Below are 24,997 nucleotides of genomic sequence, written 5' to 3' on the forward strand. Positions count from 1 at the left end.
TCACAACTGTGGATGGAACACAAGTGATTAAGGTATTTGCCTGAAGTTCCCTGGTGGCTCAGCGATAAAGAATCCGCCTGCCAATGCAAGAGACACGAGTTCCATCTCTGGGTGGGGAAGATTCACCTGGAGAAGAAAATGGCAACCCACTCCAGTAAATCCCTTGGACAGAGGAGGCTGGCCGGCTATGGTCCATGGGGTCTTGCGAGTAGCACACAACTTGCGGCTCAGACGGTAAAGCGTCTTGCCTGCAGTACGGGAGACCCGGGTTCGATCCCTGGGTTGGGAAGATCCCCTGGAGAAGGAAATGGCAACCCACTCCAGTATTCTTGCCTGGAAAATTACATGGACTGAGGAGCCTGGTAGGCTACAGTCCATGGGGTCGCAAAGAGTCGGACACGACTGAGCGACTTCACTTCACTTAAAGAGACTAAACAACTGGATCATATGTAGTGGAAGCTACGAGCTAGATAAACTAATTTCAGAGTCCAAATTCTTAACTGTAAGGCATTCCCCAGTCAGAAGCTCTGAATGATTCCAAAAGGTAAACCCTATTAGCATAGAATGGATTGCTGTATGCTTGATACGGAATCCTTGGTATCCAACTCAGCGTACGGCACTCGGCAGACATCCAGTGAGCAGTGGCGGACCTCCACCTGGAAGCTGGGGTGGCAGTTGAGGACGGCCACAGGAAGTTAAGAGGATCCGAGGAGTACACGTGGGTGGGAACACCCGGCCGCAGTTTTGCAGCTCCTTCTCGGCGCAAGAGGCGGGGCCGCTAGGCCCCTGGCGGTGGGCGATATCAGCCCCGCAGCCGGAAGTCGGGACGTAACTTCCGTCGCGCGAAGATGACGTACGACACGCGCTTCCGCGTCGGGGAGCCGGTGGCGGATCCCGGGAAGTGGAGACCCGGGGTCCCGGCAGCGGGGCGGCCCGCGGGCCACGGCGGGGATGCACCGTCGTGGGGTGGGAGCTGGCGCCATCGCCAAGAAGAAGCTTGCCGAGGTGAGGGGAAGAAGGCGGACCCACAGCCACCCCTGACTCGCGAGAGACAAATCTCTCCGAGCAGAGCTCTATACCCTCAAATAGCCTCCCGAAAGAATTTGACGCGGGCTTCTCGGATCCCGGGGAGCTGAGTTTCTCCAGCTTCCGGTGGATTGGAATGGCACCATCCCCAGACCCATCAGTCCTTTTCCCCACGCCCCTCAATTTGATTACAAGGGAGTCGTCTGTTCCCTCCTCTCCCTAAGAAAAACCATTTGCGAGACCCTCCTCTTTTCATACTTCTGCGGAAGCGATACAAGTGGGAGCCCCCAGCATCCATTCTCTCAACTCATCCTGGTCTCTTTGCCTGACAGGCCAAGTACAAGGAGCGAGGGACTGTCTTGGCTGAGGACCAGCTGGCCCAGGTGAGTAGGTTGGAGGGCTCCAGGTAGCAAGAGAGATCCCACGAGGCTGGGCAGGACCCCTCTGATATAAACCAGAGTGTCTGAATCAACCAAAAATAGAGTATTTGGCAAATCCTGATTTCTGTGCTGCTCAGATCATTTAGGTGACTTGCTAATAACAACGATACCTGACATCTTTGAATGATTACCTACTTTCAGCATCCCAGGCATATGTCCATTTTCTTTAGGTACGCTGTCTTTTTCATTCCTCTTGACAGTTCTATCAAGAAAGAACTCTGTTCTTTGCAGTTTAGAATTGAGGGCGCTGAGGTGTTAAGTGCTTTATCCAAGGTTACATAGATAGTAAGTGGTAGAAGATTTCACTTGGTAAGTAAGTGGTAGAAAACTTAAGCCATGTCAGTGGCTGAAGATTTCCTATTGTGTGAATGCTTCAAATTTGATTATTAGGCGCGTCTTTGATTTGGGTCTTTTGAGTTTTTACTTTAAATGCCAAAGAATAACATGGAAATATTGCCTAACCTCTGGCACCCACCACCATCACATCTAGGTGTGTACCAGAAGTGTGTGACAGTGATGAGGGTGTGGTTCCTACAGTTTCCTTCTCTAGTATTTCCTTCTCTGTACATGCTCTCTAGTGTACTCATTTATTTTTCCTGGTGAAGAAAAGGAGGCAGTAAGGCAGGGAAATGGGGCCCTTGAACTGAGGAAAGTAGGTAGACACAGGCTGTGCTCTTCAAAAAGTCCCAGTCATAGAGGGAGATCAACTGGAAATGGTGACTATAACAACATACACATTTTTAATAGGAGAAAATGAGAGGAGATGCTGGGCCAGGAGTGGTTATTCTTGGTGGGTTGAAGATAGGCTTTGTTAATTAGGGAAAGAGGAGTAATGCAAATAGGAAATCAGAATAGCCCCTGAAGCTAAAAAGAATGTAGCTTTAGAATGTAATGTGGTAGACTGTAGACTCAAAACCCTTCCTCAGAGATTCTTTATCCAGGGTTATCCTCAAGGAGGTCCTTGACCCAGAGATTCAACAACATGTTGATTCATGCCAGGCTTGCTTACTCCCCTATCTAGCTTTTCTGTCAGTTGCTGAAGATTTCCCACTGTGTGAAGGCTGCAAAATTGATTATTAGGTGCATCTTCAATTAATTTCATTAGATTTTTTAAAATGATTTTATTTTATATTGGCATATAGTTGATTTACAATGTTCTGTTAGTTTCAAATGTACAGCATGTTGAGTCAGTTACACAATATCTATTCTTTTTCAGATTCTTTTCCCATATAGGTCATTATAGAATATTGAGTAGAGTTCCTTATGCTATACAGTAGGTCCTCGTTTGTAGGTCCTTCAGTTTAATAACATTCCCCACCCCCCCCGGGAAAAGGAAAAGCACTTACAACATATTATATAATGAGTTGTTAAGAGAGTAAATCCTAAGAGTTCTTATCACAAGGAAGAACGTTTTTTTTCTATTTCTTTAATTTTGTGTCTGTATGAGATGATGGATGTTCACTAAACTTAACTGTGATCATTTCATGATGTATGTGAGTCAGATAATTATGCCGTATAATGCCATATATACAGTGCTATAAGTCAATTTTATCTCAATAAAACTGGAAGAAAGTGAACGAATGAGTAAATACGAAATTTTTTAAAAAAGAAAGAATGGGAAAGAAAAAATTGTTAGATGCATACTGACTTTAGAACAGAAACACGTAGGGAAAAAAAATGTGTATTTTAGAATTGAAGCAACGTTACAGCATCTTGTTTCTGTTATAGCAGAACTGTGAAGGAGAGGCAGGAAAAAAAAGGAAGGGAACAGTTAACAGTATAATGGTAGTCCTGAAGACAGTAGGTTATTTCAGCCTTTGCTGTGCCACTGGCCCGGGGACCTACTCTTGGCATTTAGTTATCATTTGGTTGGGTTGCCCCTAACCTTCCCTTTGTTCATCCTGCAGATGTCAAAGCAGTTGGACATGTTCAAGACCAACCTGGAAGAATTTGCCAGCAAACACAAGCAGGAGATCCGGAAGAATCCTGAGTTCCGGGTGCAGTTTCAAGACATGTGTGCCACCATTGGCGTGGATCCTCTGGCCTGTAAGGAATCTGTAGGGGTACAGTGTTCTAGGGTTGCTAAGGGACAGAGCTCACCTAGTTGTCATCACTGTTGCTGGAACATCTTCTGTAAAGGCTTACAGGGAGATCCTAGCAGGATAGGGAGTACCTAGCAGGATAACTGAATGTCCAGTTTGATGGGAACGATGGAGAGGTTGGAGTGCAGGCTGAGTGGACAGTGTACATGATCTTCCCTGGAATGACGTGCTCTAAAACTTTTTTATGACTTTTTTCCCTTTATTAAAAAAAATTTTAGTTTTGATAAAAGTGGTATGTGTTTCAGTCAACAAAGAAAATAAAAGAAAATGAGAAAGAAGTCTTTTGACCCTGCCTGTTATTGCAGAGATAAAGTATGGTTAAGGTATATTTACTTTCTAGACATAGAAAGTAAATCATATTCACTTCATCATATTTATAAATTATTTTTTAAAGATATATGGGATTATGCTGTAATTACTACTTTATAACCTGCATTTTTTACTCAATAAAATATCTCCAGTGGACTTTCGAATACCAGGTCTGCTTATACTCTTAGCTTTGTCTAGACCATATATCCCATTGTATTTGACTCTGAGCCAGAGATATCAGCCAAATAGAACTGCTTTTTAGATTGCCCACCTTTAAAACTTTCTGAACCTGTTGTTTAGTAGGAATAACCAAGAGTCAGATGGTGTTGAGTATCCTGAGTCCAGAAGGGCTTAACACTGGGCAGAGAAGACTGCTCATATAGTAGATGTTTTAATCTAGCTTTGAAAGAAAAAGTTGTTAACTAATGAATAACCTAGCTGTTGTTTTTCTGTCTTTTAGCTGGAAAAGGATTTTGGTCTGAGATGCTAGGCGTGGGAGACTTCTATTACGAGCTGGGTGTCCAGATTATTGAAGTGTGCCTGGCCCTGAAGCACCGGAATGGAGGTGAGGGTGGTTGAATGGAGTCCTGTGGACTGGGCTTTGGGTTTCTCTGAGAAAGAAAAAAAAGTCTTGAAAAATGATCTTTCCAGTCTGGCAGTCTGCAGGCCAATAAGGTCTTGAGAAGCTGTTTGGTCCTGAGAAGCACATTAGTGCTTCATGCAGTTGAATTCATGGCTGGTCTCCATGGCCAGCGGTAAACATCAAGGATTCTCTGTATTCTCCAAAGGTCTTTGGTCAGGAAAGCTTAGCTCCTAGTTGTTACAGAACATATAGGGAGGTAGAAAATAGGCCTTTCCTCCTGATAGATGATATGTCTGGATTATGATTTTCTCATTAGTAACCATAGGCCTGCTCTGCTTCTCCAAGGTGTGGTGATGTCAACGGAGTCTCTGTGCTACCCAAAATGTGACCTTCAAAATGGTCATCCAGTGGTGTCATCTTAATAAGCATACTGAATGGTCTTAAAGCTTAAAACCAGTTAGAAATCACTGGCTGTAGACACAGCCCTGGTGTCAAGAGAACATTTATAGTTTTTCAGATATGATGCTGACTTTTTTAAGTCATAAAGGTAATCCTTCAACTGCTTTCTGTCCCCCCTCTCCAATAGGTCTGATAACTTTGGAGGAACTGCATCAACAGGTGTTAAAAGGAAGGGGCAAATTCGCCCAGGATGTCAGCCAGTAGGTTTTGTCTTCCAACCTCTTGGAGTATAGAAAGGTCTTTAAAAATCAGGTGGAAATCTTTTCTCCTTACTGTTTGTAGATCTAGGTTAGTTTAGAAATCTTTTATTCCTCTTTATGATCAGAAGAAACATTTTTATTTTAGAAAACTGAAAAGAGATATAAAAAAAACCAAACCACCCATTGTTTCTCAGCTGAGAGATTATAACTATCAAACATTTTGACAGATTTCCTTCTAAGCATGCATAAATATGTCAATGTGTGTGTATGCACACACATTTTTTTTAATAAACATACTTGAGGGAGTGTATACTCTTGACATTATTTGTGGTCAAGGAGATTAGAGCAGGCACTGAGAAAGGCTGGGGAAAGGAGTTGAGCTCAGAAGATGGGGTCTAAATGGCCCTGGTTCACTAGCCTTTATACATGACTCCAATTTGAGAAAAGGTGAAAAAAGCTAATCAGTATGTAGACTGCATATGTGGTCTGCACATTTTCAGACGTGGGTTATCTTTTCTAATTTCAGTTAATTGTCAACTAAGAAATCAGAAAATCGAACACTGCTGGGTCTGAATTTCCAGATGGCAGTAATCAGCTGGGTTGCCCCCTTTCAAATGGATAAGCATTCTGTATTTTGCCATGGTTCACACTACTCCCTATTAAGTTCAGCTCGCTTATTCACATGTCCTGATGGGCTCCTGGAAGCATGTTTTTTTACCTCTGGTGTTGGAATGGCTTGCTGAATGGAAAGCCTGACTCCTCTACCATCTCCCTTGAATGTCCAGGCACCATTTGGTGCACTTTAACCCTGCCTTTTTACCAATGTAGTTAAATGTTGTACAGACATGTGAGTCTTCCATCAGGGTATCCTGCCTAGGGCAGAGCTGAAACTGCATTGTTGCTAGGTCTGGTCTGCCAGGGATCTTTATGCAGCTCTTCCTCACCTCAGAGACGACCTGATCAGGGCCATCAAGAAACTAAAGGCACTCGGCACTGGCTTCAGCATCATCCCTGTGGGTGGCACTTACCTCATTCAGTCTGTTCCTGCTGAGCTCAATATGGATCACACTGTGGTGCTGCAGCTGGCAGAGGTACTAGTGCGCCTTCTGAGAGAGTGTGTGTGAGTGTGCGCATGCATGTGCATGTGTGTGCATGACAGTCTAGGAAGGTATTTTCTGATCTCCTCCCCACCATCACTCATGCGTTTGCTGAAACTGTCTAACGGATGCACTACTCAGACCTGTGCTTATTTAGCAGATGTTTATTGAGCAGCTACAGTGCAAAGCACTGGGCCAGGCTGGAGGGGCAAATAAAGATGGGTACCACATAGTTCCTGCTCTCAAAGAGCTCACATTCTAGTGGAGTAGTGGACAGACATGCAAACAACTAACTGAATATCCTTGGTGAACAGATTTTTTTGATGTCTTTGTCCTGTTCCTTAATAGTGCCTTAAGCTGTACCATCTTCCTTCAGATCCTTATCATGTGTTTAGGGAAGACACGTTTTCAGTGCTATAATGGAGACTAGAACTGAACAAGGGAGGGGGCTTTTCTGGGTTGGGGAATGGTTCGGGTGAGGCTGGACAAGGGCTGAATTCTTAATTATTTTCAGTTATGATCAGTTTTGATGATCATCATTCCTATCAGTTAATCATTCTGAATCTTTGCCATACTCTCGAGTTTGCTGATAAAAGTCTACATTAATATTTAGTACCAGGGATTCTACTTAAGACTGAGCACTTCAGTCTGCCTACCTCTCTCATCCTGAAAATCACTTCTTACTCTCTGCTGGGACCTCTAAACATTCTTTTCTGTGCTCCCTTAGGCTTTACCCAAGGGCAGGTCCCCCTACTGTCTGGATAAATTACTTGTCCCTGGGCAGATGCTGGATTCTAAGGGAAAGCACACACTTAACTCAGTCCCCATTCCTTCCTTCAGAAAAATGGCTATGTGACTGTCAGTGCTATCAAGGCCAGTCTTAAATGGGAGACGGAGCGAGCGCGGCAAGTGCTGGTACGTGACTTTTGGAATGGTTGAGAAAAGATGGGCCCCAGACGGGAGGAGGTGGGTAGACAGGTACCACTCAGGCAAGGGCTGCAGCTTCTTTCTGCTAACTTCTTGCCTTGAAGGCTGTTGCTACCACACAGAAGTAATCCCAGTGTTTCTCTGCAGATGGCACAGAGAGGTAGAACTCACAAAGGGGCTTCGAACACTGGCACACAGGTACAACCAGCCTGCCACTGCCACTGGGGAGTCACCAACACCTTCTCTCATGACCTGTAGAGCCTGGTCAGATGGTTAATGTGGTTTGACTAAAATTAGCAGTGGATACAGAGTGAAGGGAATTATTAACTAATGATATTAGATTTCTGTAATTAGTACATTTATATATAGTTTTATATATACAAGTTTCCTGGTACTAACCAAAGACTAGTGTGAAGAGAGAGTAGCATGAACATGTAGGAGCCCTGGCTTTCAGTATCCTTACCCAGGCAGTTAAATTAAAGACTTAACTTCATCTGTGAAGTGGGGATGACATAAACATTTAATAATATTGGGTCAAACCAACCCATCTGGAGCATATTTCCAGTTACAGGAACTATGAGTCCATTCTAATGCAGACTTTCCATTAACTTTTCCAAAAGGGTTTCCCTGTCTTGTAGCTGTCTGTTACCCTGTAAGTTAACTGAAAGTTAGTGATCTCCATTTGTTTTAGGGAATGGAGTTAGTGATTTACTCAAGGCCATGTAGCAAATGTTTCTGTGGCCCTACCTTCCTTCCACAACATCCCCCTTTGTCATGATCCTCTTTCCCAGCAGCACAGATTAAGCAACTTGGTAGTATTTCTCACACAGGGGGAAAAGATCTAGGTACACATCATTCCAGTTTGGCTGTGTGGATATGTGAAGGCACTCTTGTAGATTTAGTTTGAAAACCCTACTGAAGCCAAGATAGGTTTGAGGGTTATATACCCTACTTTGTGGAAACTCCCCTTTCTCAACTGACTTTTTCCTTTTTCCACCAGGAACACCTGCTGAAGGAAGGGCTGGCTTGGCTGGACCTGCAGGCCCCAGGGGAGGCCCACTACTGGCTGCCAGCTCTTTTCACTGACCTCTACTCCCAGGAGATTACAGCAGAGGAGGCCAGAGAAGCGCTCCCTTGACTGGGAATGAAGTGGGCACAGCATCAGGCAGGGAGAAGAGGGAGGAGCTGGTGGTGAATAAAACCTGGACAACTTTGTTTTAAAAAAGAACCAAAAAAAACCCCCCAAAAAATTCCAAGTTTTTTTCTTCCCCTAATATTCTTCATTTATTACTTTATTATTTTTTTAAAGTGCCTTCACATTGCATTTTTATTGGAGAAAACCTTGTTTATCCACTAAGGATAACCTGAGTAACAGAAAACAGTGAGCACATATAAAATGACTTGCACAGGTCATTTACTATAAGGTCACGGTAGAGCCGGGCCTAGAATGAAGGCTGTCTTGTCTCCTGGCTAAGACAGTCTAGTCTCTGTAGCCCTGAAACATAAATTCTAGTCTGTTAATTCCAACCCCTTCCTCATAAGATGTTCCTTATCTCAAATGAGCAGACCCTAATAGGCCAATAAACATTCACTTTCCCTCTTCCAGCTTCATCTGTAGAAGTTCCAGCTTATGGCCGCAGACTCGGCTGTGAGTGTTAAGGAAACACAGGTCAATGGTTGTTAGAGGAAAGAAAATGGAATTTGAGGGGAATCAACCAATAGTGGATACAGTATGTCTCAAATTCCCGACTGACTTTCCCTTCTATACTGATCACCAGGTCCCTCTAGCGTTATTGGTGGGAATCACTTATTGAACACCCGTGAGACACCCAGTTTTATATACCTTTTATATAGTCCTCACAATGGTAAATGTCAAATAGGTGCCCTAACCTTTCAGGTGAGGAATCTTAATTGACAGGGGCCACCTACCACCTTAAGCAGAGCTCAAGTTAGAGCCTAGGCCAACTAACCCCAGAGCCCACACTTGCCTTTATCTAGCTTTGCATGGCACAGGTTAATAGATTTTATATTTAATGTCTTCCTATACAGATGGTCAATCCAGAGAAGCCTCTGTACCAGAAAGCAAGAGCCTTCCATAGCGAATAGAGAAGGTGATGAGCTGGGTGGCCAAAGTTAAGCTCTGTCTTCATGGTCTTTAATTCTAAATTCCCCAGGGTTGGTTTGCTGTCAGAAAACTGAAAACCCAATGGTTTGGGATATCCACATTGACACACCTTTCCCTTACCAAGGGGATATATAGTCTGAGCCTGTCTCTAGCTCTGCCTGTCCTTTAGGACATGTTCACTTCCAGAATAGGTATTTCTTTGGAAGCAACTGAGACCAAGGTGGCATTCCTCTCCTTGCCTGCCAAAGTTACAGCCTCAAAAAAAGGACTGTATTTCTGATGGATGGAAACTTCTTGTCATTAGCAGTCCTGCTTCCACACCATATCACGTAACCCAAGTTTCTGGCTTCCGATGAGCACTATCTTTATCCGACAGTTTCAGGCCTAGGTGAAAAGTTTGTCAAAATGATCACATTCTTCCTTTTACACAAACCCTCCCACACCCACAGGCGCTTCCTCCTTCTGCCAAAACAAACTTTATTGCACCAAAAAGGAAAAAAAAAAAAAATTCATTTATGTACAGTCAGATTATAAAGACATCTCTTTGACTCCTGTGCATATATATTCCTCAACTCAAGATTTAGGGCGTAAAAGTCAGGCTGGTATGCCAGACATGCTCTGCTCATGGCAGGGCCAAGGAGGATTGTCACTTGAAAGTGGGAACACTTAAATGGATGACAGATGACACTGGACCAACAGACCAAGGGCATTCTTCCAAGCCCTGTACTAGCGCTGGGAATGGAAGAGGGAAAATTGGAAGCAGGGTCCCTTTTTGAGTCTCCTTGTGAAAAGACCCAGCCTTTAGGTACTAAGCTAAACCTCCATCCCCCAAGCCCACTTACTGTCCAGTTTTTCTTCCTGCCCTCCCAAGTAGGACATTCTCCATTGTGCCCACCCTCCCACCCCCCACCCCTGGGAGGTCCCATGATCCACAAGGCAGAGGCCTCCCTAGCAGCGGGCAGAGCAGGTACGAATTACCAGTATCCTCCCCTTTACATGTGGCTGGATACTGACTGAGGCCCTGTGTCATGCGGCTCACTGTTAGCCCACTGGGAGCCCTAACAGTAAGAATCTGGAAAGTACAGGAGAATACATCAAAACCGGGAAGGATGGGTTCCCTTGATGCCCAGTATCACAGGGCACCTAAAGCACATTTTTCTGAGCCAACCAGCTAAAGGATCACTGCAGCTAAATACAGATAAGAGAAGCAACACAGCCAGGGAAACACCCATCAGTCAGTGACAGAGCAGCTGGAGGTGAGGGGGGTGGAGAAGGGGAGGAGTCTTCAGAGTCCCAGCCCCCATCCCCTCTGCCATTGGCTACCCTCGTTCCCCACAACTCCCTGGGCTTTGAAGTGAGGAGGTGAGACTACAGGCTGAAGTGAGAATACACAAGGACAGCCAAACAAAATACAACAGGACTAGCATCAGCCTCCTCTCTGTATCCCACCCCCTGGAGAAATACCCTCATTGTGACTAGTATTTATGAAAAATCTGTTAAAGAGACTATTTTACGTAGTGGCTCTAATCCCATACACACAGCAGCTGCTTGTGTTGGGGACTTTTCTAATCAGTGATTGTGGGAACAAATGGCATTTTCAGCTTCTTACGGTGCCTGTGCAGGCTTTACCACGACCTTGGTTCAGTCCCAGTCACATTTGCCTTCTGTCTTAAATCTAAAATGGGTGAGGGAATGGGGGACACAGGAGAAAGGTGCTCAGGTGCTAGGTAAAGCTTACTCATCAGCAGCCTAGACTCCACCACTGTTCCTTCTCTTTGGTCTGTCTAGAACAGTGACTATAAATTAGGAAAAACTTTTATGCTGGCCCATGGGAAATAGTGGGGGTAGAGGCAGGGAGGAAAAGGGTACTGGGGAGCCCTGCTTCAAGACTGCAGACAGACAGACAGACAACCACCCAGACTGCTGAAGTGTCACAGACAGCCCCCCACCCCAAGCTCCCTTCCAGATATCCCCATAAATCTTTTGGGAACACTCCCTCTAGGAATTGCAATTTCCATCTCCCACCTGTCCCTAAGGAGCTGGCCCTGTGGAGAGGTGTGTTGGTTTTGTTTTTTTTGCCAGAGGCCCTCGCCCTAGGTGCTTCTGCATAGGTACCTTGGCCCCTGATTCGGGATGAACACAGTCCCAGATGCTCGAGAGCCAAGGAGGTCAGATCAGAAACAGCCTCCCCTCTCCCACACCCTGGGATCCGAGCTTGCTTGGTTCTTGCCATCTTGCAGGATGGCGTCACATTTGGAGGGAGATACACAGTGCCTCTCCATCTCTGGGGTGGGGGAAAGGGACTTTGCTGGGACTCTCGAGTTGGGGGAGGGGAGAGGGAAGCAGGGTCTAAACCCTCAGGCTCCCGTGCAGGTCTGTCTCTGTCCCAGATGAGCTGCTATCAGAGTCCATTTCGGTGTTCTCATTATGGAGCCTCTCCAGCACTTTCTGACGAATCAGTCCCAGGCGCATCAAGAGGGACTGGTAGTCAAAGTGGCCCCGTTTCTCTCCAAAAGGGTCCTGTGGGGGGGAAAGGAGACAATCGGGAAGGAAGATTCAAGTCTGGGTGGCTCACCCTAGAGAGACAGCTTTAGGCCCACATGAAGTACACACTCAACTTCTGAGCATGGGGAAAGAGGAAGGAATATTGTGGCATGTTCAACAACCAGACAGGTCTGGCTTGGGCTAACATTAAAACGTGTTTGCATTCCCCAAAAGCAAGCAAACATGCAAAAGGGGGACACACTAACAGGAGGAGAGAAGAGAAATTCAAGACGAGGACTGAATCATTAAGTATGGCGATGTTTTCAATTAACCTCATAAAACTATGAGAGGTTCTCTGTGGCTTAGATGGTAGAGTCCGCCTGTAATGCAGGAGACCTGGGTTCGATCTCTGGGTCAGATGATCCCCTGGAGAAGAAAATCGCAACCCACTCCAGTATTGTTTGGGAAATCCCATGGACAGAAAAGCCTGGTGGGCTACAGTCCATGGGGGTCGCAGAGTTGGACCGAGTGACTAACACTTCACTTTCATACAAACTATACAAGGGAAAAACTGTCCTTCATTCCCTATACTCAAAAGGGAAATTTACTTTTCTAAGATCACAGGCAGGTAGAGAACTCAGGAATTCTGACTTCTGGATAAGAACCTGCCCTCCTCCCCAGGGATTAGTCACCATGTTCCTGTCCAGACTTTTGGGCATCACTCCAGTCCTTGTCCAGGGAATGCAATGGCAACCCACTCCAGTACTCTTGCCTGGAAAATCCCATGGATGGAGGAGCCTGGTAGGCTGAAGTCCATGTGGTCGCTAAGAGTCGGGCACGACTGAGCGACTTCACTTTCACTTTCATGCATTGGAGAAGGAAATGGCAACCCACTTCAGTGTTCTTGCCTGGAGAATCCCAGGGACGGCGGAGCCTGGTAGGCTGCCGTCTATGGGGTCGCACAGAGTCGGACATGACTAAAGCAACTTAGCAGCAGCAGCCAGTCCTTGTCATTCAAGATCAAAGATCACCAAACATCATGTGGAAAGGGGATAACTGTCCTTAAAGTCTCAAAAATAACTATGGATGGGGTGGAGAATATAAAAAAGGAATTAAAAATGCTAAATAGGGATTATGGCAGCAATGTAGCTGGGCCAAAGTTTACACAAATGGAGACCTCTTTCCTTGGCAGTTACAAAAAAGTATATGCTCCTTCCTCTCACATAACGCCTGCCTCTCCCACATAAACTCCGGCCACACTTCTGTACACACACTACCCTCACGATTGGGGCCAGTGGATGGAAAGCACAGTCTCGAGACTACAGCTTGCATTTTCCACATGTGAGGGTTATGGTCCCCAGAGGCTGAACTTCACACAATCTGGAGCTGTCAATTTCTCAAATCTTCCTCCTTTCATCACTGGCTCCATTTCCACCCACTCTCCTCTTCCCCAGATGCTGTTTTTCCTGCCCTTCCCTCATCAGAAATTGTTTTTCCTTCACAGACTATTAGAAATACTGCTAGATGCCAGCAAAGAGAATTCTTGATGGGGAACAAGCTACAGCATGCAGTATCCTCAGTGTACTCTTAGAAAAGTTTCAGGAACAAGTCAACCTTGAACTTGCCCTGTCTTCTGAGTTTAAATGGGGCAGGCAGGGAGGAAGTCCTTGAAGGAAATATAGGGAAACTACCATCTCTGAGGAGCACCTGAGGAAACAGGACATTTACTCCCATGGCTGGTGGTGTTGGGTGTGTGGAAACACAGACCAGAAAGAACTGGAAAAAACCTGATGACATCTTAGTCACTTAGCCAAGTCACCACTTTTCTATAGCAAGTAAAGGATCCAAAAAACACAGGACTGGTCCTTCAGGACAGGAGGATTCTCAACCTATTGCTTATATTTGAGTCTATTTACAACTTAGTTTAATAAGAACCTCTTCCTTTAAACAAGCCTGAATTCTACATTCTTACTGGAAGCAGAAGCACATTTCTGGCAGAGAATGAACAACTGGTTACCATCCTTGTAACAGGAATCTTTCAACAATAACAACTGCACACTCCATGTTTCCCTAACCATCCTTTCTCTTGGCACCCCTCTGAACTAGGGATGAAATTCCAATAACTGACTCTATGATCCCTAAATTCGGAGAGGGCTGATATTCTTAGTTTGAAAAGACTGCTCACCAAGATTGGAAGGAGTTCCAGGATAGAAAGTAGAATGATTCAGATTCTACTCAGGAGCACCTACTTTAGGCCAGGAACCTAGAACTAACTCCAGGTGGCTTCACTCTCTTTGGGTCTCAGTGACTCAAATGCATCAGGTTCCTTTTGGTTCTGAATGCTATGACGATGTGGACATCACCCTTGTTGGGGGGTTTAAATGGTCTGTTGTAAGGTCTCCGGAGCTAGCAGCAGGGGCTCTGTTGTTACCTGCATAGTCTGGCCTTGAAGGTGCAGGCGATCTTTGCAGGCCACCTCATAGAAGTCATAATACTCCAGGAAGGACTTCTCCATCACCCCTCTAGAAAACAAGCAGAGAAGTTGAAGTCAGGCACAAGAGGGGAAGGCACCACCGCTTCACCATCTAACTTTAATGCCAAATTAAGCAGCTAGAGTTCCCATGACCAGATTTGGTTTCCTACAAAAATCTTTGAATAGAAAATAGAGATTACTTTCTCTATTTTCCACTGACTGCCCATGGTTTATTTCCCTTAGATTTTAAGGATTTTAAGATGGGAGTGACTGTTAATACTGATCACCTGAACCCCAACCTCAACTCATGACTTGCCCAATCGTTTTCCAGAGGCCATCCCTAATCCCAAAGCTTATTCAAAATTCTCCTAGATACACCTGAAACACTGTACATGAACCCTGCTGCTGCTGCTAAGTCGCTTGAGTCGTGTCCGACTCTGTGCGACCCCATAGACGGCAGCCCACCAGGCTCCCCTGTCCCTGGGATTCTCCAGGCAGAACACTGGAGTGGGTTGCCATTTCTTTCTCCAACGCATGAAAGTGAAAAGTGAAAGTGAAGTCGCTCTGTCGTGCCCGAGTCTTAGCAACCCCATGGAGTGCAGCCTACCAGGCTCCTCCGTCCATGGGATTTTCCAGGCAAGAGTACTGGAGTGGGTTGCCACATGAACCCTATATCAACCTAAAAAAAATAAAAGTAGCCCCTTCAAATCTTAGAAAAGTTTGTTTCATTAACTCTTTGTTCATCTAGTTTTAACACCTAGAAGTAGACATGAACACTAAGAAATGGGTTTATTATGAAGTCCTCTACATCTCATTTGGCTGTGTAACAGTCACATGTCTTTAATATGTCCAGGTCCTCATCAAACAAGGGTTCCCCGAGGGCATGGACTACATCTTTCCCATCAGGCCTGGCACTCTCTCAAAACTGAGACTCTTTGAACTTCCTTTTAGATAACCCTTTGGTCACTTGCTCTTTAAAGGCATGAACCACATCTTTCCTTTTAATCTCCCACTGGACTTTGCCCCAAAGGTATGAACAAGCTAAATCTCCAAAAGGAATACCAAGTATCAAGTGGGCTCTCTTTACACATACCTTAAGGGTTCAGGGCAGGGACATTTTCCTTCCATCATATCACAGACTGCCACTCTGATGGTCTCATGCCGAATACATTCATTGTAATTTTTGCTGTCTCCTGGATGTCTCTCCTATAATGTGACAGATAGCACAGTATCCAAGTATAAAATTCAGGTAAAAAGAAAACCCAATGGGAAGAGACTTTAGATTAGTATACGGTATATGAACCAAGCAAATTAACTATGAGGATACCTTTCCCACTACATGGCAGACATGAGGAGCAACTAAGTACGTGAGACCACTCACCTCTCCCCATGCATACCCAACACCCATCCTCTGCTATGGATCACTTGACTATAAGTAGCAAACCAGATGCATCGAATTTCCCTAAGCTTGAAATGAACAGCCCTGCAGAAAGGATTAAGTGGGAAATAACCATATGTAAGAATAATGGTGGGACAAAAAGTTATAAATGACGCTAGGAGTCTCAACCTGAAAAACCTATAGATAGCAGGATGCTTCCTGGTTAACTCCTTTACATGCTTGTTGGTGCCACCATCATTGAATCAACTGTTATCTATCAGACGTAGAACTTGAAATTTTCAAAAGAAAAACTCCAAACTTGGTTTAGAGAGCTGACATGAAAATGTGAGAGCATGGTATCCCAACCTTTAACTCTTCCCTTGTTGCTCCCTCCTACCACCATCAATCAATGAGAGCCTTGGCCCTGATCAAAACATAAAATGAACAGGAAAGAGAAACGTGCTTTCAGCCTACTATCTCAGTTCCCAATGTGCATCAGAGAAAAATCACAAGGGCAATGTGGGATACTGTAAACTTTTTGAGGAAAACAAGAGTATTCAACACTTGTGCAAACTCCATGCTAACTATTACCCTGAGGTAGCAGTTCAGTTTTAATACTGACCTGTATTACATTCCTGTTGATGACATACTATTTTTGTGAAGCTGGATTTTCAGTCTCTACTTTGATAAATAGCAAGTACCATAAGAAAACAGGAGGGAAGAGAAATGAGGGTGGTGGCTGTGATCTGATTCCATGATTTTAAAAGTTGTGTGGCACTCAACAGGTGTACACATCCTATTATTAAGTCACTGTAGTCATCGGAGAAGGAAGTAAGTGATTTGGACCTAACTATTTAACAAATGGAAGAGTCTGGCATTTCTTTCTGCCTGGGAAACTGAAAAACCATCAAGACAAGAGGGTTCAATGAACCAAGAATGTTTGGTAGACTTAAGAATAAAAGTCACACACACACACAAAAAGAATAAAAGTCACGTCTTGAAAGTGACATGGGCTTCCTAGTGGCGCTAGTGGTAAAGAACCTGCCTGCCAATGCAGGAGAAATAAGAGATGCAGGTTTGATCTCTGGGTTGGGAAGATCCCCTGGAGGAGAGCACAGCAACCCACTCCAGTCTTGCCTGGAGAATCCCATGAACAGAGGAGCCTGGCAGGCTACAGTCCATAGGGTTGCAAAGAGTTGGACACGACTGAAGCGACTTAGCACGCATGTCTTGAATTTCCAAACAATACGTAAAAATAAGCTCCTTGGTTAGCCAATGGGGTCCATTTCCATTTCTACTACTCCTGAAATTGCATTCGCTATATGTTTGAAAGGATGGCTTAGGGCATAATTTTTGTTCATTCTTAAAGGGTATTTCCCTTTGTTTAGGTCTCCAAGGAATCACCAATGTTAACATTATCTCAAATAGTTTCAAAATGAATTAAGCTGTTTTAATCACCTAAACTGAATTATTTCCTTTGAGATATCAGTGGAATTCTTTTCCTGTGCTCACGAGTAACCCTGGAAGGGTCTCTGGAATAATGTAAAACTTTGGGCTCTTGGGACTACATCCTGATCTGTGCATCCTTGTGAAAGTTAACTAACTTCTCTGAGTCACAACTACCTCAGCTGAAGATGGGGATAACATTTATTTTGCAAAGGTAGTATGAGGATTAAGTGAGAAGTTACATATAAATGTTTGGCAGTGGCTGGCATACGGTACCCCCTTTGGAAAACATGAGTTTCCTCCACCTTTTCTTTGGCAGCACTGACTAAAATATTCTTGCTCTAGCCAACAACTGCTCCTTTGGCTCTGTAGGTAACAGTACTTCAGGATTCCAGAAGGAAGTCTGGCTCAGCAGCAGTCACTTGGGAGCACCTTAAAGGGATACTGGAGAATGGAGGCATACAGAAGAACCCACTGGCTGCAACCTTCCAAGGAAGATGTGGAAATCAATTTCCAAATGACTCCACTAACTTCCACATGGTAGATTAATCCAAGTCAATGGAAATAACTTGATAATGTTATTGTAATTTAGTAAGAAAAAAAATTCATTATTAAGACACACACATGCCAGTTCCAACAGTGACAAGTTTAATACACTGGACTGAGCCAGGTCAAAAATGAAACAAAAACCCTCAAGCAGAGCTTTCAGATCTCTTAAAACCCTATATTCAACATTCTGCACTGCAGAGCTGGGCCCACCTGGCCTTACCTGCTCAAAGCCAGGTTCGTTGTGATAGGGGTTCTCGGTCATCAGGGATTGGATGGAGATGAGCACAGAAGAGATGCTCTGGGCTGGGCTCCAGGCAGGGCCGGTCCACGTACTGCAAAACACAGCAGAGGGGAGGGGAGCACGTGAGGCAGAGAGACGGGAAAGGCCACACAGAAAGACCAGTGTACAAGTGCCCTGGGGCCTGGCAGCACCATCGTGAGTGACTCACTTTCTCCTTCACTATGAATACTCTGGAATTTCCCAGCCTCCATCTCCTCTCATTCACCAGAAATCAGTCAACTGACTAATCCTCTTATCAAGTGGCACAAAAGAGGGTAAAGCAAGCATGGTAACTTTGAAGGGATTTTCTCAGGGCTAGGAGAGAAACAGTAGACAGGGGAGGTTCCCTTCATCAAAATGAAAGAAATAAGGTAAGAGAACAACTCCAAAGACAGTCTAAATGTTAACCTCTATGGATCTCAAAGGGCTTGCTTATTTATTTATGGGTGGTGATGGAGTCAGAGGAGAGAGAAGTTGAGCACAGAGGCAGAGAAGGGAGTGAAGCCATCGGTTAGATAGAGGCCATGTGATGGGACTGATGATTGGGGATCCAGTCTCTTTCAAGCCCCCAAAGATCGTCAAATTCTCTGAAGACTACATAACTCTGACAAAGGACGAAAGGAAATAAAGGACACTCTGAGAGCGTGGAGGATTTGAAAGTAATACATGAATAACATCTTCAACAACAGAGAAACACCAAAATTACTGCTCTTTCATAAACCTGATGGAATGGTGGGAGAAGGAGGGAAGCTTGGACATAAAGACATTTATGTTTTAGCTCAATTAATAGAAGAGATGGCACCTGAGCTGGAAGCTGAACATAACCTAAAACAGTACTGGCTTGTTCAAGTTAACTGGCCACTTCCTTCTCCCTGCTGGTCTTGAGAAAAGGCCAGTAAGTGATGAGGAATAGTGCCTCTCAACTTCTCTTCTCAGCTTTGCTCCCCCAGGAACCCTAGACATCACACTCTTTGAAGCTTCTAGTATGTGGGAACTGAAGTCAACAGGGTAAACTTTCAATGTCTTTTGTAAGTCAGCCCAATATTTTTTATAGTTAAGGAGGAAAGGAATGATGGTGATAAAGTGAATGGACAACTAAGTATGCATGGGAATATTCTCCTCTGATTCTCGACGGCAAATTTTCAAATTCAGAGTAGCTGCTTTTCCTTTCCATCCAATACTGTGTCACTTTTACTCCACACCCTCTTACTTCCCCCGTTTCTACTGTGAGCTGATGTTTGCTCAAAATAGTTTTATACTGGCCTAATGAAGGAAAACTTAATACAAACACATGCTCAAGAACAGCTTCTATACAGAAGCAACAACTAAATCGCCTTACCACTATGGGACACACATATCACCATCTTTCCAGCACAGACAATTCTCTAATGAGATAAAGGACTTCTTTAAAGACAATCTCCTTTAAAGGACTTTCTCACTGCCACAATCATGGAACATATCCCTACATTTGAGAGAAATGGGGATGAGGACAAGTTTGTTTCAGCTGCCTTTTCCCTACACAAACCTAAAAAGTACTGGAGTGGACAGGAAGAAAGAGAACAGTATCACCAGTCTGGGCAACTTTTTTAACTTCAGTTTTTACTTGTTCTCTGACTCAGGGAAATTCAGATCACACTAAAAAGACCAATCCAGAATATGCTAGAAGATATTTTCTTTCTGAATTTTTAACCCCCAAAGGTGATTAAAAGGGAATGGATGAGAACTACATGAAACAAAATCTTGGCATCACCTAGAAACAAAAATGTACTCGAAACTTATTTCATATCTGGTATGATTTCCAATCTAACATTTTTTATTCAGTTGTTAAAATATAATAATCATCATCACCACCACCACTTCCTCCAAAGCCACTCACGAGAAACTCAGAAATAAGACATTCACACCCTTGAATGGCACAGGATCTGCAGCCTTTCTCAACCTGCTCAGAAAAGAATTAAGCCCTGATGCCCTAAGGTAGTGGTTCTCCAGCAGTCTGCACCAGAATCACCTGGAGAGCCTGTAAGACACACTGCTGGCCCTACCCTCAGAGCTTTTGATATATTAAGTCTAGGGTGGGGCCCAGATTCTGTACGGCTATAAATTTCCAGGTGTTACTGCTGCTCGGGGTGAACCACTTCACTAAGGCATCCATTGTACATCATAAATTCTGTTTTTTCCATCTAGAATGATAATAATCAAGTACCATCCAGGGAAGAATTGAGGAAACAGTCATTCCAATTATTTTCCATGTTCTGTGATTCAGATGAGAAACCCTGGTTGATAAAGGCTGGCCTAGAGTAGTATTTGCTGACAACCAACTTGGCCACTTAGGAGTCTCCTCTTACCCTAGAATACTCAAGCAGACTTTCCCATTGCGGTAGAAGTTGGGGTTAAACCTCACTGTGTTATTGCCCGTTGTCATCAGTTTGACCCGAGGTGGGTGGATGGGATAGTCGGGCGGACACCGAAACACGAACAGGAAGAAACCCCCTTCATAAGGAGTGTCAAATGGGCCTGTGATCAATGCATGAATCTGCAAAATAAAACCCCATCTCAAAATTGTGAGGTGATGTCCCATCCCAAACCCTCCTGACTTCCACTTGCTACCCACACCAGAAGCAGGACCTTCATCTGAATCCATATTTCATATCCTCACCATGCAGAATCAATGGCCTGTGCTCACTCACACTAATATTTTTGGAATTTTACGAACCCCCACTACAGTGGAGTGGCATCTTACTCAGGGGTTACATTCTAAAGTTAGAGCCCAGGGTGAACATTGGATCTAGCCAAAAATCACCCTTGAGTGTCCCTTAAAGTATGTTTTCCATTTGGACTTTGCTGATCAGCATTTTATGTAACGAATAGAACATCAACATACAAAATATCACACACACCTGTAAAATATTATCCTAGCAATGTTTAAGAAATCAATACTTCTTTTTAACTGAGTACGAATATTTGGATTTGCCTAGGTTAAACGTGTACGATGCAACTCCACCCTCCAGTTATGCAGCACAAAGGGGAGGTAGATGAGCAGAAAAGAGGAAAGGGATCGGAGGCCACAACAACAGCGCCAATCACAGGGCAGAGCTGAGGTTTGTGATGGGGGCCTATGGTATCTGTTTCCTCTGCAGAGGATCAAACCTACTGTAGAGGATGTGGCTCAGGCAGCATCCAGCTGTGTGAAAGATACAAAGAAAAATGGGGAAACTCAGGGTCCACTCAGAGCCACAGACTATCCCCAGAACTTCCCCCAAAACCATAGGTTAAATAATAATAATAAAAATCAGCACTTAGAACTAAATTCTCTTCCTCCAGCTGTGATTATCAAACAAGATTTCTCTTCTCCAAGGGAGGAAAACCTTAACTGACTCAGTTATATTTCTTCATCTGCAAAGGCTCCTAGGCACTTAAGTCTGCTCAGAATTTAAACAGCAAAAGGAAAAAGAACCTGCAATCCAATGCCTCCATCTATAGTCCCCACCTTGTCCTGGTGGCATCCTTTGTTATCTTTTAGCCTTCAGTTCTTCGGAATAGCAAGCTCAAATGGTATCAACATGACATCAACTCTGGGGTCCCAGGGACTAGTATATAACACTGATATTTGACTAAGGACAAGATGTCCCAAGAAAAAATTTCCAACCACATAAAAAGGAAAATCTCAATTTAAAGGGAAACCTATTTAAAACAAAAGAGACACACAAAAAATACCAAATCTGAATTTTTACTCTAATTTCTTACAGTAAGAAATTTGGACTTGCCTAGGTTAAACATGTGGAAACTTCTATACTAGGAAATTTCTATGATACTTTATATGATAGAATTTTCATTTAAACAACACAAGATTTAGGTAATCCAATTTCTTCCTAGTATCAGTTTAAGTGAAAATTCATCTCTAAGATAGAGTAATCAGTGACAGAGAAGTCTAGGTATCTATGCCAGAGGAATTTAAGCTTTCTCTGTGTTTGTGTGTGGACAAGACAGGAATGGTCTTTGGGGTGGAAGGGATATTCAAAAGGATCAGTAAGGACAGGAGCCTAAACAAGGCCCTGCAACTACAAACACTGCTCACTCAAGCTTGCCCCATCCCCAACCATCTTTTCATCTGATTTACAGCACCACCCTTAAAGGTCAAGAATGGCAGGATAGGGGAGAGTTGGGTGGTACAATAGGATGTTCATATAATTTATCACCCAAACTGGACCATTTTTGAGGGAAAGACAGCCCTATTAATAGTTAGGCTTGGACAATAGGCATAAACTGGGATTTTCCAAGCCAACTAGAACCCTTTGGCACCCCAAAAACAAATAACCTATTCAAGGCTCTGCTCCACCTCACTGTGTGACCTTGGGCAAGCCACTTAACTCTCTTGCAGTTTTGATTTATTCACCTGTATAATCAAAGATGTGAACTGGATATTCTCTTTCAGGCTCTTTCAACTTTATGGCCCCAACTTCCCCAAACCCCACCAAGGTACATACCTTTGTCATGTCAACAGTATCAGGTACAACGAACATTCCTGGAGGAGGCTCCTTATAAATGGACATGATATCCCTGTATAACACCAAGAGGAAGTGGAAGGGAGTGAGGGAGAGGAGAGAAAAGGGGAATCCCTTGAGCAGGACAGTTGTCACCTCAATGAGGCCAGGGTTTGAGAAGGTGGTGCTTGGTACCACAAATGTTTGCACTGTCTTGTTGGCTGAGAAATCTCAGCTGAGGGAGTACTTGTCAGGCAAGCAGAGAGCAAATTATCATCAAAGGGGCATTGTTTCCTCAGGGGGAGGGTAGTGAGAGGGGGGAAAAAAATTCAGAGATCCCGATGGCATCAGATGTCACCCTGGAAAAGCCACATCCCATTTACTCTCACATCCTCCCACATGGCACTTCATTCACTCCCCACCTCCGAGATTCCCAGGTACTACTCCTGAATGCTAAATGAAGACTTTTCAGTTACTAGGAAGGCTTAATCAATTCCATTAAAAATCCAATTCTATAAACCACATAGTAGATCGTTGTTGGCATGTGGATTACATGAAGCAAGTGAGCTAACAGGGAGCAATAACGGCCTTTTTGCCCAGGAGACTAATAGGGTACAAATGTCTTCAGGCTGGGGAAGGGATCCTCTGAAATTGCTGAGAATCGCAAATGTGGAAGAGGACATGTAACCATTACTACATAAGATGAGAAAACTTCTAGGTCATAACTCATGAACTAGAATGGATCAGTTGTGAGCAACGGTCTATCTACAGAAGGACGTTCTAGTTGGAAAGTTTAGGGACTTGCTCTTGCAATGAGTTTGAGCAAGCTCCTGGAGTTGGTGATGGACAGGGAAGCCTGGCGTGCTGCAATCCATGGGGTCACAAAGAGTCAGGACATGAGTGAGTGACTGGACTGGACTGAACTGAACTGAGGATACACAGGGACATTAAAAAGTGCAAATAAGCAACAGAATAAAGGAAAAGAAGTATTGGTAGAACTGAGAGGTATGTTAGGATTGGAAGGCTGAAAATGGCCAAAGGAGTACAGGAGTTGAATGCTGAATTTAAGTTAGTGGTGGCAACCTCGATGGAGTTGGCAAACTGTGTCAGGCACTGGGCCAGGTACTTTACACACAGTATGCTCTTTAATTTTCAGAACAATCAGTAGGTAGAAACATCTGAAGGAACTTGGAATGTGGGGAATGTGATTACCCAGATGAGGATGACTGTGATGGGGGCATGGGGAGAGAATCTGGTTGTCAGCAAACAGGTTTCAGGATTGACAGTAACTAAAAAGCATTCCCTTTTCCTCTGTGATAGGTACTATACGCTAAACAATTTCGCAAAAACATTATCTATTAAATGATATGATCTAAGACCAGTCACCCAAGAAATAAGCACAGAAGGGACATGGACCTTTGTTCCTATATTTGAATTGGGTATATTGGCTTCAGAAAGTAAATCACATGACTCAGGGGAAAGACTACAGAAAACAAAAGTCTTGAGTGGGATATTACAAGCCAAAGTGAGACTAGGGGTGGGGGCTGGGTGTGAAGGAAGCTTGAGTTCCTGGAACAGGTGTGAGAGCAGACAGTTCTGGGATTCTAGAAAAGTGGTTCAAGGGAAGGCTGCGGGCATATGGGGGAACAGACCTAGACTTGGGGAGGGGACTCTGAGGAGGGGGTTTGAGGAGGCCGGGAAGAAAAACCCAGACTGGCCTGGAGTCTCAGCCCGGGCAAAGCAAGCTGTGTGTGTATTACAAACGGGGCTCGGGAGGAGACGACGCAGGGGACCGCTGGGTGGGGCCTCCCGGCAGCATCTAGCAAGGCTCGGGTGGGGAAGAGGGGAGTGAGGCGGTACAGAGGGCGGGAGGGGGTGTTACTGAAGCGCGAAAGGGTCGGGTTTCGGGCGGGAGGTCGGGTGGTGTGGGGGAGGGTGTCCGGACTGGAGACCAAGGGCTCAAGAGAGGTTACTGAGGGGCGGGGTCGGACCTGGACAGGCTAGGAGGGGCTTGGTGCTTGTGGGGCGGGGGGAAAGAGGACTTGGATCCCGAAGCTCCAGGTAAGCAAGACGTGGGCCTTGGAGTTGGGCCACCGCGAGGGCAGCGCGGAGGAGGCGGAGGTTGAGGGGGTGGTAGTGGGAAAAGGTGGGGGGGCGGGGAAGGTCGAGTCCCGGAGCTCGGGGCTGGGGGAGGAAAAACCCCGGCTCACCGCTTGATCCGGAGTAGACATTGCGGCGCGGTTCGCTCGCCGTCCCAGTCGGAGCTGAGTGTGGGGTCCCAGTGGCTAAGGAGCGCGGCCCCGTGGGCAGCGGCCGAGGGCGGGAGCCCCGGCAGCGGAGCCAGGCCGCTCCCCGGCCCCCCGGCCCCGCCCGCTGCCGCCGCCGCCGCCCACACATCCGGCAGGAAAGGCGGCCCGAACCCGCCGCCGCTGCCGCTAACACCAACAACACCGGTAACGCCGCTTGCCCCAGGGCCCGCCGCCCCGGCGCCTGCTGTCGCCGTCGCCGCCTCTTCAGTCGGACTCTCCGCCATCGCTCCTTCGCTTCCGGGACTGCTAGGCAGCACGTCCGCCGACCAGAGCGGCCGCTGCTCCCTCCCGCTCCTGCACCACCGAGAGCGGGGACAGAGTGTCCCCAC

General features: G+C 45.1%; 2 protein-coding genes across 2 annotated transcripts; one reads left to right on the forward strand and one right to left on the reverse strand.

Annotated features, from left to right (window-relative positions):
* The first annotated feature begins 848 nt into the window (after positions 1–848).
* On the forward strand, positions 849–8,748 carry SNF8 (SNF8 subunit of ESCRT-II). Its single transcript, XM_019981065.2, has 8 exons — positions 849–1,005; positions 1,359–1,409; positions 3,374–3,512; positions 4,338–4,442; positions 5,047–5,119; positions 6,069–6,210; positions 7,057–7,131; positions 8,144–8,748. Exons 1-8 carry the CDS (start codon positions 952–954, stop codon positions 8,279–8,281), a joined length of 777 nt encoding a protein of 258 aa, XP_019836624.1. The 5' UTR covers positions 849–951; the 3' UTR covers positions 8,282–8,748.
* On the reverse strand, positions 6,366–24,997 carry UBE2Z (ubiquitin conjugating enzyme E2 Z). Its single transcript, XM_019981064.2, has 7 exons — positions 24,570–24,997; positions 22,363–22,435; positions 20,224–20,411; positions 17,819–17,930; positions 15,319–15,431; positions 14,184–14,274; positions 6,366–11,788 (listed from the first exon to the last, which is right to left on the reverse strand). Exons 1-7 carry the CDS (start codon positions 24,890–24,892, stop codon positions 11,618–11,620), a joined length of 1,071 nt encoding a protein of 356 aa, XP_019836623.1. The 5' UTR covers positions 24,893–24,997; the 3' UTR covers positions 6,366–11,617.

This window comes from Bos indicus, chromosome 19 (assembly GCF_029378745.1).
Source record: "Bos indicus isolate NIAB-ARS_2022 breed Sahiwal x Tharparkar chromosome 19, NIAB-ARS_B.indTharparkar_mat_pri_1.0, whole genome shotgun sequence".
Classification (NCBI taxonomy): Eukaryota; Metazoa; Chordata; class Mammalia; order Artiodactyla; family Bovidae; genus Bos; species Bos indicus.